Source organism: Podarcis liolepis, assembly GCF_965112155.1.
Source record: "Podarcis liolepis genome assembly, chromosome: 13".
Taxonomy (NCBI): Eukaryota; Metazoa; Chordata; class Lepidosauria; order Squamata; family Lacertidae; genus Podarcis; species Podarcis liolepis.
Genome location: NC_139573.1, coordinates 25442581 through 25463228, shown reverse-complemented (window position 1 = coordinate 25463228; position 20648 = coordinate 25442581). Strand labels below are relative to the sequence as shown.

Genomic DNA, 20648 nt, shown 5'->3' with positions numbered 1-20648 from the left:
ATTTTCACCCACCTTTAAAATGTATGTGTTTACAGTATCTATACTGAGAAATATAATTATAGTTCTGCTGATCTTAAATTTCTGTAGCTTTCAACAATTTATTATATTTTCAGTAACCCTCAGATCTATTGTTGTAAATGGATTCATTCTCTGTGTTAAGCAATACCCACATTAATATTATTTGCTGAGAACTATATTCAATGAATATATAAGAAAGTACAGTTTCCTGCAGAGTGCAAGGTCAGATTACTACATGGTTAGAGCTGACTTCATGCAAACTAGGACTTTGATGCTGCACTACACATCCTCCAATTGGGTCTGTGTGATGTGAGCCTTGGATTTTTATGTATATAGGTGACTAATGTCAATGGAAGATTAAAAGATCATTTTTTTAAAAATTAATTTTATTTATTTCATAAAATTTATATTGTGTTTGATTGTAGAAAACTTCAAAGTGGGTTACAGAAAGAATAAAACAGCAATATTACTAGTAAAAGCAATTAAAACTTTTTTTAAAATTAAAAAACCCAGAAATAAACTGAAAACACGTCACCATTTCAATCCTTTGTGTAGGCTTATCTAGCCAAAAATATTTTCAGCAGGCATCCAAAAGAGTACAGTGAAGGCACCTGCCTAATGTCAATAGGCAGGGAGTTCCACAGCATAGGTGCCACCACACTAATATATATATATATTTCTTACAAATGCAGAACATATATTATGTGGCACCTGTAACAGTGATGAACTTTTGACAAAATGTATCCGTTGTTACTCATACTCAGGACTGAACTCAAAGGATTCAAATAACTTCAGTGCAATAGTTTAAATGGGTGAGGATGACTAGATAGATTCATACATATCTATGTTATGTCCCGTTTCATTCTGGCATTTGCCTATAAAAGTCCATTGTTTCTAATTAAACCTCACAGGGCTGGATACCGGATTCACAGTGGGAAAAGCTTCCTTATTTCCTGTAAGAAACAATGTACTGAAACATTTTGCAAAGTGCAACTTTGATGTCCCTGTTCCTCATGGTATAAATAATTGGATTCATCAGTGGAGGTACTACAGAATATAATACAGAAATCACCAGATCCAGATCTGAAGGTGCACCTGAGACAGGCTTCAAGTAGGCAATGGCACCAGTACTTATAAATAAGGAGACAACAATGAGATGTGGTAGGCAAGTTGAGAAGGCCTTATTTCGTCCTTGAGTAGTAGGGATTCTGAGCACTGACATGAAAATCTGCACATAGGAAACAACTATGAAACCAAAACAGGTAAAGACTATAAATGCACTGAAAGCAATAACTCCAACTTCAATGAGGTATAAATTATCACAGGAAATTTTCAGCAGTTGTGGGATTTCACAGAAGAACTGGTTGATGATGTTGGAGCAGAAGGTGATGGCAAAAGTGCTACCGGTGTGTAAGGCCGAGTAAAGAAGGCCAGCTATCCATGCACTGGCTGCCATCTGGATGCAGGTTTTCCTGCCCATCACTGTCTCATAGTGCAGTGGGTCACAGATGGCAACATACCTATCATACGCCATGCCTGTGAGCAAGAACAAATCTGAGATCAAGAAGAAGAACAAAGAATACACTTGTGCAACACATCCAGAAAATGAAATCTCTCTGGTGTTCCAAAGTGAATTGATCATGGCATTGGGGATGGTGACAGAAATGGAACCAAGGTCAACAACAGATAAATTCACCAAGAAAAAGTACATGGGGGTATGAAGCTGTTGATCCAGGGAAACTGCTGAGATGATAAGAAAATTTGCTGTCAAGGCTGCCAAGTAAATCACTAAAAAAAGAGTGAAGTACAAAACGTTTTGCTCCCAGTTGTCAGAAAAATCCAAGAGAAGAAAAGTAGGAAGGACAGTTGAATTAGGCATTTTCTCCTACAGATGTGGCATGGCTGCTGATACAAAAGAGAGAGAGAGAGCTTATTTAATGCATGTATTCAGCAATTTATTAACATTTTCCATGATCTGTCACAATCAGTAACGACAGAAATGAAGCAATATATATATATATATATATATATATATATATATATATATATATGTATGTATGTATATATAATGCTTTTGACTAGAAATACATAAAATTTTGCTGTGAATGATGTACCTAAGGTGTTGTCAAAACTTGCCAGGTTGTAGTTTACAACCTTCAAAGACTCAGCTGCTTAAGTCAAAGAAAAGGAAAGCATTTCAAAAGCCTGAAAATTCTTTTCTGATTCAGGGTAAAATCTGAACTGGGGAAGAACTGGAGAAGAACTCATGGACCCTCTCATTGCTCCTAAACACAGTTTCCTGCTACCCAAAAAAGAAACATGGGAATAAATGAAGTTACTTAACTTTGAGTCAGAACTTTGGTCTATCTAACTGAAAACTGTCTACATGAACTGGCAGCAGTTCTACAGATGTTCCAACAAGGATCTCTCCAGTCCCTACATGGGTATGCCAACTATGTGAAAAAAAGGATATAAATGTAAAAAGAAGAGTAAAAGACAGAAAATATGCTTTCAGGGACTTTGTTTTAGTCAATCAAAAGGCTCTCAGTTCATTAAAGTTTATGTTCCACTATGCCACAAAGTCTATGCCACAATTCTGTTAAACTTTAAAGTGCCACAGAAATCTATAGGCCATTTCATGTTATACATTTGAAAGCATATCCAAGCTCATTTGAAGCACATGACTTTCCCCCTAAGAACCTTTAAACATGTGCTTTAAGTGTGAGTTAAGTTTGCTTTCAGTATATAGCTTGGATCTGCCCTATGTTGGTTTTCCTGCAACAAATTAGACACAACTAACATGTCTGGAAGTATGGCTTAACACCAAGTTTTTGGAAATGGTTACATTGAATAAATTTATAACATATAAAAAGCCCCCCTCCCCCACCTCTATTGTACCTATACATACCAGTAAAGGATACAGTCCTTTTCCTTCAATTGGGATGACCAATATGCTGCCAACTTTGTTTATTCCCACATATTCCAGTGACATTTGCTGGAAATGAGGCCTGCTGTCCACTTATGAGTAATCCTGATCTAATAAACTCTACTCATTGGATAACAATTCTTTCAGCAATTTTTATTTTCAAAACTATATAGATCTTAATTCTGATCATAAAACAGGAGATGGTTTGATTATTGAATTATATGTGTCATTAAAGAATCAGTATTTGGAAGCTAGTGACTATTTTAGCTAATATATCTAAATTAAGTGTTGAATCGTACAGCTGATTCTTCAGAGTCACTATTTGGGGGGGGGACACAGGTGCACATAGTGTGCTGAAAAAGGGCACCCCCCCCCCGAGTCTAACAAATGAGATGAGATGAAGAGATTTGTGAAAATTAAAGATAACATATGTTTGTGTTCCTGTGAGGAGATAAGACACTGTGTATGCTTTTATGTGTAAGAGAAAGTAGAAGTTTGCATTCAGCAAAAGAGAAGTGTGCATACACAGGGCATTAACCCAGACATTTAAATAGTGCAAGTGTGTGCACTCAAAAGTAGATCCCACTTTGTTCAGTCAGCTATATTCACGTACAAAAATGCAAGCTGCATGTGCTTAGATAAGGGTGCAATCCTATGTACATATATCTGGCAGTCAGTCACATTGAATTTAAAGGGGATTGCTTTTCAATAATCACAGATCTTTTGCTTTCTGTATGGAGTCCATACCACATGAACAGATGCATGCAGAAACCAGGTTACTGCACTTTACCATAAAAATACAGCAGCTACAGAATATTTACTGCCAGTATTAAGCAGTCCAGAGACATCCCAGTTATGAAATGGTAGGTTGTGATTTTTTGATGCTGACACTTGACAGTTATACACTGCTTAACAGATATATAAAATATTTCAAGGGTTCAGACTGCTTCACAAATGTTATCTAGGTAATGCTTACAACAATTGAAATATCTAGGCTGCAGTCGCTTTCTCAATGTTAAAGTGAGTTTAGCAGATGTAAGGAGAGGATGTTGTGATGGATTATGTCAGGCCACCTGCCAAGTTTTCTACATTGCAAATTATTCTCTGTCATTTCCTACTGCATGACAATGGGGAAAACACTAGTAGGGAGAGTTTATTCTTTCCTTCTTTTTTACCTTTGCATGCTGCATTGTCATTAGTCTTGCTTGATTTCTTCATTTGTATTTCATGAAAATAAAGTCAAAATCTCTAAAACGAGTTTCTTGATTTTCCATGTCTTCTGTGTGGGTAAATATGTACCTTGTAGTGACAAGGTTTTATGACTCTACACTCTGCATGTGTTCTTGGAGAAACAACAAATCCCAGTAGCATTCAATAGTAGTGGTCCCAAGAGAAATTATCTATGGATCGAAATATGTCTCATGTAAAACACATGAGGAGTGTTCCTATTTTTATGACAAAGGAGCACTGTGCTCTCCCCAACATATATTGCATCACATACAAGGTCAATATTCTGTGTGGAAAACAATAAATGTAAAAGCCTGGCCAGCATGATTCTTCCACTTAAGGGGAAAAAAGTGAGGGACGCTGCACCATGAACCCCTCCCTTGCAATAGCAATGGTGCCCACCTGATAGGTGCTGGAACTGAGTTCCGATGAGTTCCGGTTGAAGAAAAGCCCTGGGGTCAGGATGTACCAGAGTCCTGAAGGGAGATATATATTTGGTGCTGGCCACATACCAGGAAAAGGGCATCTGATTGGTTATATTTCAACACCTGTTGACAATTAAAAAACCCCCCAAAACCCTATTGTCTTGGGAAGTGTAAATTAGGAATCTTTGCCTTTAAATGCAAATTGCTCCTAATCTTTTCCCCATTTCTATGATCAGCTAACAATTGCTTCTGGGGCGTTTTATATGTAATTTGAATGTGATCTATTATTTTTCAATTTCCTCATGTGAAGACTTTAAATTACTTTAAATCATATGTCTGAAATTACTGTAAGTTTCTTGGTACAAAGTTGAAGACCTGTCTTACCCACAGCCTTATTCAGCTTGACTCTATGCTATAGATTTTCTAAGCAAAAGGGAATAGGAAGTAACCCTGCTGGCAGGTACTGGCAAGACTGAGAAGCACTTCTATCAATAAAGTGAGGCAATTGAGGGCTTCTCTAAAACCATGCTGAAAAACTTCTATCAATGTTATTTGATCTAACATTGTCATTTGGTGGGATGGAGTATATTTTACAAGTTTTGGCGGATTATTAAGCAGTGGCCATTACCGCATAGAGCTAGGCTTTCACAGCAGTCCATGCTCTGTTAACCTTCTTATTGAACTGCTGCATTGCATTACACATGGTGTTTCCCTTAAATATGACTAAGAAGCCTTAGTTGGTGCAGAACTTGGCTGCCAGATGGAGTCATGTTATTCCAATTATAAGTGGCTGGCACTGGAACTTACCTTTGTAACTACCCATATTAGCCTGCTTGTCACATACATTCTTAGGTTAAGGTCTTTTGCTGAGTCCTGTCCTCAGCAGAGCTACTTTGTTTGTTTATTGTTATGTGTTTTGTATTTTTATAATGTAGACTACCCTATGAACTTGGGCTGAAGGGCAGAACATAAATTTAATAAAATATAATAATTTGCAAGCCCAGTCACATTGTTGCCAACCCCTGGCTCAGTCTCTACATGTAAAATATGATTAATAATTCAAACAACTATCTGGATTTTATTTTATTTTTTATTAAAAAAATATATTAGTTTTACAGTTTTTTATAAACAATACAAACAAATAAAAAGACAAACAAACATGTATAATTTCATACCTTTTTTTCATAAACCTCACTTTTCGGACTCCCCCAAACCTCCCCTTTCTGCATCCCAAATTTCAAAGTTGTTTCAGCAAATCCTAAATTTAATCTTATCAAATATATTCCTTCATTATTCTTTTCTTTAACTTAATCTTTTATCGCTGTAATCTCCTTTTCTTTCTAGAAAACTTCAACATTTTAACATTCATCAATTTTGTAATATTTCTTAAGATAGATTTTAAATTTCTTCCAATCTTCTTCCGTCGTCTCTTTCCCCTGATCACGGATTTTAAATGGCCACAACTTTATTCATTACAGATATACCGTATTTTTCGCTCTATAGGACGCACTTTCCCCCCTCCAAAAATGAAGAGAAAATGTGTGTGCGTCCTATGGAGCGAATGCAGGCTCCCTGGCTTCGGCGATAGCAACGCGAAGCTTCTGAAGCCTGCGCTCCGGAGGCTTCGCGTTGCTTTCGCTGAAACCAGGAGAGTCTGGTCTTTGAGGTTGGCAGGGGGGGAAAGCAGCGCTTCCCCCCACCGCCAGCCCCACAAGCTTCGTGGAAAAGCCCACAGGAGCTGCACACTCTTTAAAGGGTGCACGGCTCCTGTGGGCTTTTGCAGGAGATGGGGGAATTCACCCACCTCCCGCAAAAGCAGGCAAAAGCCGCATGCTCTTTAAAGGCTGCGCGGCTCCTGCGGGCTTTTCTACGAGGTGGGGGAATTCCCCTACCTTGTAGAAAAGCCCACAGGAGCCGCACAGCCTTTAAAGAGCGTGCCGCTCTTGGGGGCTTTTCCCCAAGGAGGGAGAAGGGACTGACTGGCCGAGTCAGTCCCTTCTCCCTCCTGTGGGCTTTTGCGGGAGATGGGGGAATTCCCCCACCTTCCGCAATAGCAGGGAGGTCTGGGAGAAGTGCACAGGCTGCGTGCAGCCTGTCTGCTGCTCCCAGAGCTGGGGGGGGGATCAAAAATTTTCCTTGATTTCCCCCTCTGAAAACTAGGTGTGCCCTATGGAAAGGTGCACCCTATAGAGCGAAAAATACGGTAGATGAAATTTTGGCTCAGGCATTGAGTGCATATCCATTCCAGCCTCCTGCTGGAGGACTGGAACCACTGCAGGGTCATGTTAGGATGATGGTCTCCCCAAGACATCACTCTAATGAGTTGGCCATCCGCTGGAAGCCCTATGACCTGTCTGCCCCATGCTTGGCTTCTGGACAGGGACATCTATCGAGACCCCTTTAACAGGGTACCCTGAATGCGATACTGGATCCCTACTGGGTGATGCACCCCTTCACCCCACCTTTGAAGACTAAGATTCCATCCAATGCCTAAACAATTTTCTATCGGGAAGGCAAAACTTCTAGACTGGCCAATTTGTCTACAGGGAAATTCCTTCATGGCTCCACATACGGCAATCATTTGCAACCATAGCAAGGTCAAGAGATATATGGGAAACAAAATATAGTTAAACTGTGAATGAAAGGAATAAAGCATTGTTAAAGCAGGAACCTGAAAAGCAAAGAACATTTAAAACCCAACAAGATTGATCTGGAAGGTAAGAAAGGTTAACAACAAGGGGGGAGGGTTTGCTTATCCAGTGACTGTGCTGAGGTAGGAAGGCACTGCAAGCTTTTATATCTCACTGGCTGCCCAGGCAGACATGCAGCCAATGCCCTTTCAGCCAGCTAGACACACACACCCGGAGTCCACCCATTGGCCAGTTTGGATGGCAGCAGCTGGCAGGAACTTGAGCCAGCTACCCGGGGAGCCAAGAGAAATTCCCTCAATGGCCACCTGGTCATGTGCATTCTCTTTTCTTTTTACTGCCCCGGGATGGTGACGAAGCCTCAGGATCTAGTCTGTGCACATATTGATCTGTCTCCATTGCTCTGATTATTCCAAAGAATTTGGGAGGCCCAATTCATCAACATGGGGAGGATTTTAAGACTGGTTCCAGCTCAAAGCACTTCAAGGCAAAGTACCATCAAATCAGAATGCTTACCCCAATGTGGGCCAATAATCTGATCAAAAGATAGCTGACTTACTGTCTATGAGCCACCCGTCATTTTGATATCCTGACAAAATCCTGATGGACATTGTTGCAACGTCAAGATGAGAGTCTACCACTTCACTGCTAACACTCTCAGCCAAAAAGGGAAGCAGGTAAGAGGGTGCTTCAAGTGCTAGTAGGCCCCATGTCTTCAGAGGACCATTACTGGGAATATTGAATATATGCCAGAGGGATGTTGCCAGAAGAATATTTCCTTTACAATGAGATAGCGCTGCTTCCAAACCTGTTTGATCCATTCATGCATTAATTTCTTTGTTTCTTTGTTTTCCTTGTGTGCATTGTGCAGATGCCCTTATTGGACAACTGCAAGCATGGCCTCCTGAACTGTGGGTGGGCGGGTGTGGGTGGACATTGGTATAGGCAGTGCTTTTTGTGACACTACTCACAAGTACAGAGCACCATCACCTCTTTTGTTGCAGCCATTTTGTGCTACGACCCACAATATTTATAAGAAGAAGAAGAGTTTGGATTTGATATCCCGCTTTTCACTCCCTTTAAGGAGTCTCAAAGCAGCTAACATTCTCCTTTCCCTTCCTCCCCCACAACAAACACTCTGTGAGGTGAGTGGGGCTGAGAGACTTCAAAGAAGTGTGACTGGCCCAAGGTCACCCAGCAGCTGCATGTGGAGGAGCGGAGACACGAACCCGGTTCCCTAGATTACAAGACGACTGCTCTTAACCACTACACCACACTGGCTCTCAGCATCTAATCCCTCTCCAAAGAAAGTGCTGGGTACATGTTATGTCTTCTACCCATCCACAGCTTGCCAGTGTGGGTTCAGTCACCCACATATTATAATTGGGAAAGCACAGTATTTGCCAGAGAGAAAAGTAGAATGAATGAAAGTCTAGTGTTGTTGATTAGCCTGTTTTAAACAGCCATGGCTTGCTAGAGAAAGTCCATAGCTCAGTGGTAGAGCATATGCCTTACACGAATCCTAAATTCAATCCCCAGTATCATCAGTAGAGCTGGGAGACAACCTTCCCTGAAACCCTGCAAAATCTCTGCCAGTTAGAGTGTAGACAACACTGAGATAGATGAACCAATGAACTGACTCAGCATAAGGCAGCTTCCAGTGATCCTCTGTTGTTTAGGGCAGTCGTCAGATGAAGGTTTATGTGGATTGGTACAGATTAGCAGAGGAGGCCAGCTATATGACTTCCTGTGTGTGCAAGAATGTGTGTGTTTTGTATTGAGTGTGCATGTGTGTTTGCCTGCCAGTCCTTATGTCTGTGCATGTATGCGGTATGTGTGCAATGTGGTGTGCTAGAGAGTGGACATGGGGAGGCAATGCCCACATTTCCTTTGGCCAGTGCCCTCTCTGGCATGCAGCCCTCAGAACGAATGCAGTCATTGATTCAAGGAAAGGCTAGCCACCATGAGTTTATATAATAACACAAAAGAACAAATCTCCCACGGCCATGCCCACCACTGGCACTGATTGGTCAGTGGGGCCATGCTGTGTGCATCCTCCCCTGAGGAACTTGCCCCATAACTTTCTCAAATGAGAGAGATAAAGGATGCAGAGCTCTCAAATATTCCACAGTACCACCCCACAATATATTTCATTCCTAGTATTGTGTATTGTCTGCAGCATGAAGTTTCAGATTCAATGCATTACTTTAAAATATATTTTATTATCAAATAGAAACCAATATATGCACAACGTCCTTCAACCGAATCAAACCTTTTCTAACTGAACAAGATAATCAAAAGACCTTCTCTTAAGATTTGCTGACACAGTTAAATCTGATTGCACTACATGTGAATTTGTTGGAGGTGAAATAGACAATCTTAAAAGTGGTAGAAGTAGAACAATGGATGGATAACATAGAAAATTGGATGAAGGGTTCACAGAGCAATGCCTAAGAAATATTAAAATGATTTCAGTTCAAGCTGAAAAATTGTAGGGCCAACCATTCACATGTAGAAACAGACACAACGTGGTTTTTATAGAACTCTAAATATGCTTTTAGAAGAATGCCCTAAATGTAAGAGTTTCCACAAAGCAGTTTTGATTTCTTTGTTTCTCATGCTGTAGATGAATGGATTCAACATAGGAGGAATTATGGTATATATAACAGAAAAAAATATATCCAGAGCAGAAGAAACACTACTGGGAGGCCGTGCAAAGGCAAAGATTGAAGTGAACACAAACACAGTGACAACTGTGAGGTGGGGAAGGCAAGTTGAGAGGGCTTTTTTCTTACCATGTACTGAAGGAATTTTGCGCACTGCAGCAAACACCTGGATGTATGTTATGGTGATGAAAATGAAGCATCCTATTCCTATAAAACACCCTATCAAAATAAACCCTGCTTCAACTAGGTAAATGTTAGAGCAGGAGAGCTTCAGTAACTTTGGGATTTCACAGAAAAATTGATTGACAGTGTTTGAACAGAAGGTGTTTGCAAACGTGCCACAAGTGTGTAACATGGCATAAAGAAGACTTGTAATCCACAAAATGACGATCATCTGAATACAAGCTGCTTTGTGCATTATTGTCTCATATTGTAATGGGTGGCAGATGGCAACAAACCGATCGTGTGCCATTACCGTTAGAAGGGAAAGGTCTGATGCTGCAAAGAAGAAGTAGAAGAAAACTTGAACCACACACCCAGAATATGAAATTGACCTGCTGTTCATGATGGAATTGACCATAGATTTGGGTATGATGGCAGAAACGGAGCCAACATCCATCAATGCCAAGTTTGTTAGGAAAAAATACATAGGTTTGTGCAGATGATGATCAAGGGCTACCACTGCAATGATTAGAAGATTCCCAGCCAGGGTTGTCAAGTAGAATCCTAAGAACAGAAAGAAATGTAAGATCTGTAGTTCTCGTACGTCTGAGAATTCCTTCAGCAGAAACATGGAAATGGATGTAAGATTGCTCATTTTGTCTTCAGTACTTGCATTCATTCTGTAGAAGGAAGAAACTGGGAAGTGTTAATATGGCAATATTAACTGGTTATTTAAAACAGGTTTATTCATATTTCACTATAAACTCCATCAGATTTTGCTTTGAAGAACAGTTGTGAAACAGTTGTGCATAGTGATGACACTAAAACATTCCATTTGTAAGCTATATCTCATACATTTTTTATTATTAAATGTATTAAGAAGCGCAGTTTCCACCCAATAAACATTAATATTCTTTTGTAATACAAAATAATATTAAATATATGATAATTGAAATTTTCATTTCTGTTGGTTTTCTGAATATTTCTGAGACTCTACAGCTGCAAATACATTTTAAGTTCATTATACAAAGGTGACACTAATGGTGATAGTGAACTTATGGCAAATTCAATATATTTTTCAAAACGTATTTTTAGAAAAGCATTTTCAGGGCATTTTTTAATATGTGTATAGATTCCACTTTAGTAAACCCACAGTAAACTTGAGCAGATAGGGTATTTTCAACCACTTCTTTTAGTTCCTTTACCCCAAAAGAAAGCTCCTATTGGGGAGTAAATTCAAATACAGACCTCAGCTACGTAGCCATGGCAGGACTTCAATCCATCCATTCTCTCTCCCTCTCCCACCTTCACTCCCTGCCCATCTCTCTCCCTCTCCCTCTCCCTCTCCCTCTCCCTCTCCCTCTCCCTCTCCCTCTCCCTCTCCCTCTCCCTCTCCCTCTCCCTCTCCCCCCCCCTCTCTCTCTCTCTCTCACACACACACACACACACAAACACCAATGATTGGCACTGACTCATAGCTTTCAAAAGTTTTCAATAAAAAAGATGCCGTACTATTTCAGCTTATCCCCGCATAGAAGTTATTGAAGGTTAGTGTGGGGGGAGATGAAGCTCCTACTCACACCCTTATCCATAGCATGGTTAGTTCATTGTGGATTTGGTTCAAGTCATCCTTGGAATGTTTGTGGAGCGTATACACAGGGTTGTCCTCATCAAAATACCAGTCAAAATAAAGGCAAAGGGACCCAGTCGCAGATGACTCTGGGGTTGTGGTGCTCATCTCGCTTTATTGGCCAAGGGAGCCGGCATACAGCTTCCGGGTCATGTGGCTAGCATGACTAAGCCACTTCTGGAGAACCAGAGCAGTGCACAGAAACGCCGTTTACCTTCCCAACGGAGCGGGTCCTATTTATCTACTTGCACTTTGACGTGCTTTTGAACTGCTAGGTTGGCAGGAGCAGGGACCGAGCAATGGGAGCTCACCCTGTCACCAGGATTCGAACCTTCTGATCGGCAAGCCCTAGGCTCTGTGGTTTAACCCACAGCGCCACCCGCATCCCTACTAGTCAAAATAGAAGTCATCAAAAGTTCTCAGATCAACCCTGACTGGCTGGGTGATGGTTCTAGACTAATCTGGATTTCTGTTTCCAGAAGCAACAAAAAGTGGTGAAAGAGTAACAGCCCAAGAGCAATGTAGGGGGAGAAACATGGAGTGGTGAAAACAAAGAAAAAGTATCACAGATTGATCACCATTGGTATCATTAGATTCATAGTTCAAAAACTTATGAGTACCTTGACTCTTTAAAAACAGGTATCTTTCTTTGTGGGTAGGTGATGTTTTTGGTTTAGCTGTTGTAGATCATCACTAATTGCACATTCATAGAATCATCTAAGAAGTTTTCCTTATTTCTTGGTACTTCCCAGAATATTGTGCAGCAATTATATTTCTAAATTGGTTTTTAAAAGTTGTATGTGCAGGACATTAATTGGAAATGTGCTTTGACATTGCGGGAAATTGCTCCCATGAATCCAAAACAGCTGATTGGAATCAGAGTCCCCTGCCCAATTATAGCTGCCTCTCTTTTAATCACAAACATATACAAATTAATAGTTAATATGAGCTCTCTTGTGACTGATGCAGCATTCCAGATCCCACTGCATTTTGTAGGGAGCTCTTCCTTTCTGCCCCTTGCAGACCCTTATGCAGATTGGAACATAGCTATGAGGATTAATGCACAAATCAATGAGCCGATGAATGCATGGTTTGACAAAAGTACTTATGAAGTTGTCTGAAGACTTTCTTCTTTCTTTCAGAAACATTTTAAAACTCTTTGGAGCTGCCAGTAAAGTCAGCAGCACAAAAATAAAAGGTCATTTAAAATGCTTCCAGGAAGTGACAATACATCCAATCATGTATTTAGAGATGCAGGCAGCCATATTTTTTGCACCCGATGACTTTTCAAGAAGAGAATGTGTGATATGATGTACAGTCACTTTCAGCAAGGATTTTAAAGAACTGCCTGGTGAATAGCAATCTCCCCCTACATACAATTACTCAAGAAGGGAGAGCACAATAATACTTTAAACATGCTCAATAAGTTATTGCCTCACCTAGATCCAGTGCCAAATAAATACAGTGGTACTTCGGGTTACAGACGCTTCAGGTTGTGCATTTTTTGGTTGCACACCACGCCAAACCCGGAAATACCGGAACTGGTTACTTCTGGATTTTGGCACTGTCGCATGCACAGAACAACTTAATTGCGCTTTGCACATCTGCAGAAGCGCCGAATCACGACTCATGCATGCGCAGACGCGGCACTGCAGGTTGTGAACACTGCATGTTGCGAATGTGCCTCCCACATGGATTACATTCGCAACCCGAGGTTCTACTGTATGAGGGCTAGGCTAGTTTAAATAGGGTTTCAAAATCTAGAAACAGTTAACAAAATAGACATTCTGTAAAGCAGAAAACTGCATCATAATTATGATTTTTTCAGTATACTTGAGACCACATGAAACTCGATAGATGACTGAAAATGAAAAAAGTGACCAGCACCTCTAGATTACATCAAAATAAGAAAAACTATTCAACCCCCGTAAATCAATTTGACATACCTTTATTTGGAAAAATCAGTTTCCCTTCCAGCTTCGTTAGCGTTCAATTTTCTGATCTTATGAGAGTCCCTGCATTTTCCCAGCCAACCACATTGCCCTTGCTGTGGCCCTTAGTATAGAATGTGTAACTGATTTTTTACCTGTGTGAAAACAGCCTATATAACAATAGAATTCACTAAATGTTGCATCAACAAATAGTGACAGCACACATGGGAAAGTGAGTTATTCTGAGTTTCTTTTGCCCTCTTGGGATCTTGTTCCCAAGAGTGCAGCACAGCTGATCTTGAAACATTGCTTAAACTCCTCAAATTAATGTTGCTTCTTCCACATTTGTGGAAGAAGGAAATAAATAACATCTACAATATGTTCCTCAAGGCATGAAAAATGATGACACTTGTGGTGAAACTATGACTAGCATTTCATCAGAATAAAAAAAATTCCTTCCAGTAGCACCTTAAAGACCAACTAAGTTAGTTCTTGGTATGAGCTTTCGTGTGCATGCACACTTCTTCAGATACACTATCTGAAGAAGATACACTGTATCTGAAGAAGTGTGCATGCACACGAAAGCTCATACCAAGAACTAACTTAGTTGGTCTTTAAGGTGCTACTGGAAGGAATTTTTTTTATTTTGACTATGGCAGACCAACACGGCTACCTATCTACTACATTTCATCAGAATTATTTAATAATATTTAAATATTGTTGCCATTTCAGGATAGGGATAAATTTACTTTTTTCCAAATTTGTGGAAGAAGGGAAAAAATAACAGTTATAATATGTTCCTCAGTGCATGAAAAATGATGACACTTGTGGTGAGCCTAGCATTATGACAGAATTATTTAATAATATTCAAATATTGTTTCCATTTCTGGATAGAGATAAATTTTCATGGTAATCCTTGTTCTGGTAACCTCCTGGTTGAATCACAATATTCGGTTATACATAGGACTGCCCACGAATATGACCCAGGAGCCTCAGTTAGTGCAGAACTTGGCTGCCAGAATTCTTACTGGCTCAACCAGATGTAGTAATTTTATTCCAATTATAAGCGGATGGCACTGAAACCTACGTTTGAATTGCCGCTTCCCATGCCTTTCTCTCTACCCCAAAAAGAACTTTGATTATAACCTTTTGCTGAATGCTACCTAAATAGAGGTGCATTTTTATGCAGTAAAGAGAGAGGATTCACTAAAGAGAAAGTTCCCAGAATCTTGGTTTGCTGGGGTCTCCTAACAGCTCTCATATTGTTCTGCAAATCAGATTTTCCAGGATTCTGTATGGGAAAGCCATGGGTCTTGAAGAGTGTTAAGAGAGCTCTATATGTATGGTGTAAATGAAATGGTTGCATTTTTAATTTTTAATTTTTAAAAGAGGGAGGTTATGGATTCTCATGTGTCAATTGTACAGCAAGGAAAAAGGGGTATGAATGACCCATCAGGGCATAGTCATAACTCTGAAGTGTAGCCAGACTGTGATTGTTTGGAACCAAAGAAAGAGGGAAAAGGAAGGCCTGGTGGCAAAGGGAAACTGTACATTCCCAGAAAATACTATCCAAGCATCAACCAGGTCGACTTCATTTTTGATCCAGGGTTATTTCATTTTTGTCTTACAAAGAACCTTTGCAATCCCACTTGTATTGCCCCCACCTCCGGGAACAAGGCTCAATTTAAGAAGGTGAACAAACTGAATAAAACAATGTTCTGGGATTTACAAAATGACCACAACTTTATTAATTTAAGATGTAGGTAGGATTTAGCATAGGCCTTGGGTGCATATCTCTCTCAGCTCCCTGTTGGAGGACTGAAGCATGACAGGGTCGATCATGGGATACATTGGTCTATGTCTATGACAAGACGCAAGCGAACAAATTATGGAGACATGCAGAATAAAGTTGAGGCAAAAGGAGGAATTTGTGCCAAAGTTGCCTGATATGCATTCATCCATTGTTCCATTTTTCTCTGTACTCTGCATTGACTTCCATTGTCTCTCCGGGCCTTCGGACAGGGCATCATTCCTTGCCCTGCTTGGAGATGCCATGTTTTAAACCAGGAGCTGCCTTCATGCAAAACAGATGTTCTACAACAGATTATAGGGGGGAAATCACATACAGAAGCTAAAGCACCCACATGCCTTCTTATAGAATTTTGCATATAGTTTCTGAAGAATGCAAACATCTAAGAGTTTCCACAAGGCAGTCTTGATTTCTTTGTTTCTCATGCTATAGATAAATGGATTCAATGTGGCAGGAATTACAGAGTACACCACAGCAAAAGCTATATCTAGATCAGAAGGAGCTTCACTGGGAGGCCTTGTATAAGCAAACACTCCAGTGAACAGAAACACAGAGACAACAGTGAGGTGGGGAAGGCAAGTAGAAAGGGCTTTTTTCTTACCATGGACAGAAGGGATTTTGCGCACTGTAGAAAAGATCTCCATGTATGTTATGATGATGAAAATGAAACAACCAAGTCCTATACTACAGCTTAGCACAAGAAATCCAACTTCCACTAAGTAAAAGTTAGAACAGGAGAGCTTCAGTACCTTTGGGATTTCACAGAAGAATTGATTGATAGAATTAGAACAAAATGTGTTGGCAAAGGTGCTCCCAGTATGTAATATGGCATAAAGAAGGCTAATAATCCACACAATGGCTACCATTTGAATGCAGGCTCCTTTGTGCATAATTGTTTCATAGTGGAGTGGATTGCAAATGGCTACATAGCGGTCATGTGCCATTATAGTAAGTAAAGCATAGTCAGATGCTCCAAATAGGATATAAAAGAAAACTTGAGCAACGCATCCAAAATAAGAAATATATCTGCAATTTAGGAGGGAAATCGCCATTGATTTGGGTACCATGACTGAAACTGTTCCAAGATCCATGATAGCTAAATTCAGTAGAAAGAAATACATGGGTGTGTGAAGGTGATGGTCAAAAACAATAGCAATAGCAATGAGAAGATTCCCTATTATTGCTGTTAAGTACAATACCAGAAATACGAAGAAGTGTAAGATTTGCAGTTCTCGAACATCTGAGAATTCCAGCAGCAGAAAGACAGAAATGGATGTAAGATTGTGCATTTTGTTCACATGCTACCTGTAAAAGGAAGAAATCAAGAATTTTAAGCCTGCAGATATTGAACAACTGGTTTTATTTAAACAGGGCTCGTTTAATTTAACAATCAAATGCATCTGATTTTACTTTGCATACTTTCCCATGGGAAAACAATATGATCGTTCTTTTTCTACTCACTATGTCCGCTCCTTTCCCTACTACACCTGCAGCAGATGTGTGCATTATGACATGTTTCTATATCCATGAGCATAGGCCAGTTGCCTCAGTGGTGCCAGGAAACGTGCCCACCCACCCCTCCACAAAATGAGTGGCATGTTTGATCCCATCTCTATACCTACCATAGAAAGATTACTGGAAATCAGGCCCAACTCATAGCTTTCCAAAGTTGTCATTAAAAAAGGATGCTGTACCATTTCAGCTTATTCCCACATAGAAGTAACTGAAGGGTAGTGTGGGGAGAGGTGAAGCTCGTACTCAGATCTTCTGAGTTTAGTTCATTGTGGATTTGGTGCATGTCATCCTTGGAATGTTTCTGTAGCATTTACACAGGGTTGTCCACATCAAAATGCCAGCCTGTACTTTTTCTTCCTGCCATCCACATTTCCCCTTACCACAGAAGATCTGTAGCAAAATCTGTAATAATAACCCATCGTACATTTGCAGTCACTGCTGGGGTGCAAATTCTTTGGCACGTTTTGGGGGTGGTGGGCAGTTGGTCAGCTTTGGGCTGACCTTTTAGTGACTGATCCCTATTGTCCCGCCCTCCTTTCATTTCTTCCTTGCATTAGCAGATTTGCACAAGATGTGTACTAATGAAAACTAATGCTTGGTACTGTTTGCTCTTAAAGAGGTGATCTAATATGTCTACCACTATTTCTCTAAACCAATTAATTCCCCTTTCCTTGGAATTGGTGTATGTGTCTGACTAAGTGAAAAAGCAGCATGGACTCCAGGAAGCAGCATGTATGTGCATGTGATTCTGCTCATGTGACACATCCTGGTACCTCCACTGCTGCATTGCAGCATTTATTTGAGCAGGCACTGAGCAAAAGCTAGGTTGAACAGAGAGCAAGCAGCAGCAAATATAAGAGAACAGATCTGGGTTTATGCTATGTGACCTGCCCAGTGCCTCATCACTAGTCTGCTGCCTTGATATGTGGTTCCAGATGTTGTCTTATCCCTAGTCTTTAAGAAGGGAATGGGGTGTGGGGAGGATTTCTGCCTTCATCTCAGCCAGCAAAAGTTCTCGGATCAACCCTCACTGGCTGGGTGACGGTCCTAGACTAATCTGGATTTCTGTTCCCAGAAGCAACAAAAAAGTGATGAAAAAGTAACAGCCCAAGAACAATTTAGGGAGAGTAAAAGGGAATGATGAAAACAAAGAAAGAGTATCATAGATTGATCACCATTGGTATCATAAGATTATTGGTTCAAAAATAAAAACTTACATTGACTATTTAAAAAAGGTATGTTTCTTTATGGGTAGGTAAAGTTTTTTGTTTAGCTGTTGTAGATCATCAGTATTTACGCATTCATAGAATCATCTGAGAAATTTCCATACTTTCTTGGTACTTCCCGGAATATTGTGCTGCTGTTTCATTTCTAAATGGGTCTTTTAAAGCTATATGTGCAGGACGTTAACTGGAAATGTACTTTGACACTGTGGGATATTGCTCCCATTCATCCAAAACAGCTCATTAGAATCAGAACTCCCCTGCCCCAGTTATTGCTTCCCCTGTTTTCATCACAAACATTAAAACATAGTTAATATGAGCTTTCTTGTGACTGATGCAGCATTCCAGATCCCACTGCATTTTGTAGTGAGCTCTTTCCTTCTGCCCCTTGCAGACCCATATGCAGACTGGAAGAAGAAGAAGAAGAAGAAGAAGAAGAAGAAGAAGAAGAAGAAGAAGAAGAAGAAGGAGGAGGAGGAGGAGGAGGAGGAGGAGGAGGAGGAGGAGGAGGAGGAGAAGGAGGAGGAGAAGGAGGAAGAGGAGGAGGAGGAGAGTTTGGATTTGATATCTCGCTTTATCACTACCCAAAGGAGTCTCAAAGCGGCTAACATTCTCCTTTCCCTTCCTTCCCCACAACAAACACTCTGTGAGTTGAGTGAGGCTGAGAGACTTCAGAGAAGTGTGACTAGCCTAAGGTCACCCAGCAGCTGCATGTGAAGGAGTGGAGATGCGAACCCGGTTTCCCAGATTACGAATCTACCACTCTTAACCACTACACCACACTGGCTCTAACTATGAGGATTAATGCACAAATCAGTGAGCCGGTCAATGCATGGTTTGATAACAGTACTTAAGAAGTGGTCTGAAGACTTCCTTCTTTCTTTCAGAAACATTTTTAAATTCCTTGGGGCTTCCAGTAAAGTCAGCAACACATCAATAAAAGGTCATTTAAATGCTTCCTGGAAGTGACAGTACATCCAATCATGTATATAGAGATGCAGCCAGCCATATTTTTTTTGCTCCCAATAATTGCTCAAGAAGAGACTATCCAGAAAGGATTATAAAGAACTGCTTGATGAATAGAAACCTCCTCCCACATACGATTCCCCAAGAAGAAACAGCACAGTAATACTGTAAGCATGCTCAGTAAGTCCTTGCCTCATCTAGATCCAGTCCCAAATAAATTTGAGGGCTAGGCTACATTAAATAAGCTTTTAAAATTTTGAAACAATTAACAAGTAAGACATTTGGAAAAGCAGAACGGTTTAAGGATGGCTGCATCATTACTCTGATGTATCAAGTATACATGAGACCACATGAAACTCGATAGATGACTGGAAATGATAAAAGTGACCAGCACCTCTAGATTACATCAAAATAATAGAAAACTACTCAACTCAGTAAATCATTTTGACGTACCTTTATTTATTAGAATAAGTTTCCCCTTCATCTGCTTTAGGTTCAATTTTCTAATGATTTGAGAGTCCCTGCATTTTCCCAGCCAACCACATTACCCTTGCTGTGGCCCTTAGTATAGAATATGTAACTGATTTGTTGCCTTTATGAAGACTGCCTGTGTTACAGTAAAATTCACTAAATGTTGCATCATCTAATAGTGACAGCACACATGGGAAAGTGAGTTATTCTGAGTTTCTTTTGCCCTCTTCGGATCTTGTTCCCAAGAGTGCAGCACAGCTGATCTTAAAACATTGCTTAAACTCCTCAAATTAATGTTGCTTCTTCCACATTTGTGGAAGAAGGAAAAAAATAACATCTACAATATATTCCTCAAGGCATGAAAAATGATGACACTTGTGGTGAAACTATGACTAGCATTTCATCAGAATTATTTAATAATATTTAAATATTGTTGCCATTTCAGGATAGGGATAGACTTTCATAGCAATCCATGTTCTGGTAACCTCCTGGTTGAATAACTGCATTGGATTATACATAGGACTGCCCACAATTATGGCCTAGGAGCCTCAGTTAGTGCAGAACTTGGCTACCAGAATTCTACCTAATACAACCAGATGTAGTAATATTATTCCAATTGTAATAGGATGGCACTGAAACCTACCTTTGAATTGCTACTTCCCACACCATTCTCTCTAACCCAAAAAATTTTTGATTACAACCTTTTGCCAAATGAAGATGCATTTTGTATGCAGTAAAGAGAGAGGATATAGTAAAGAGAAAATTTCCTAACAGCTCTCATATTGTTCTGCAAATCAGACTTTCCAGGATTCTGTGGAGGAAAGCCATGGATCTTTTTTCTTACTATGAACCGAAGGTATTCTGTGCACTGCAGCAAACATCTGCATGTATGTTATGATGAAAATTAAGCATCCCATTCCTATAAAACACCCTAGCAAAATAAATCCTCCTTCAACTAGGTAAATGTTAGAGTAGTAGAACTTCAGTAATGTTGGAACTTCACAGAAGAACTGAGGGACATCATTTGAAC

At 40.1% G+C, this 20648-nt stretch overlaps 1 protein-coding gene across 1 annotated transcript; it reads right to left on the bottom strand.

Annotated features, from left to right (window-relative positions):
• Window positions 1-964: 964 nt before the first annotated feature.
• On the bottom strand, window positions 965-19663 carry LOC310691600 (olfactory receptor 14A16-like; the record flags this gene model as incomplete). The annotated part of the gene is made up of 4 exons (XM_083471459.1): window positions 19601-19663; window positions 16508-16748; window positions 10369-10502; window positions 965-1538 (listed from the first exon to the last, which is right to left on the bottom strand). Exons 2-4 carry the CDS (start codon window positions 16730-16732, stop codon window positions 965-967), a joined length of 933 nt encoding a protein of 310 aa, XP_083327585.1. The 5' UTR covers window positions 16733-16748; window positions 19601-19663.
• Window positions 19664-20648: the final 985 nt, after the last annotated feature.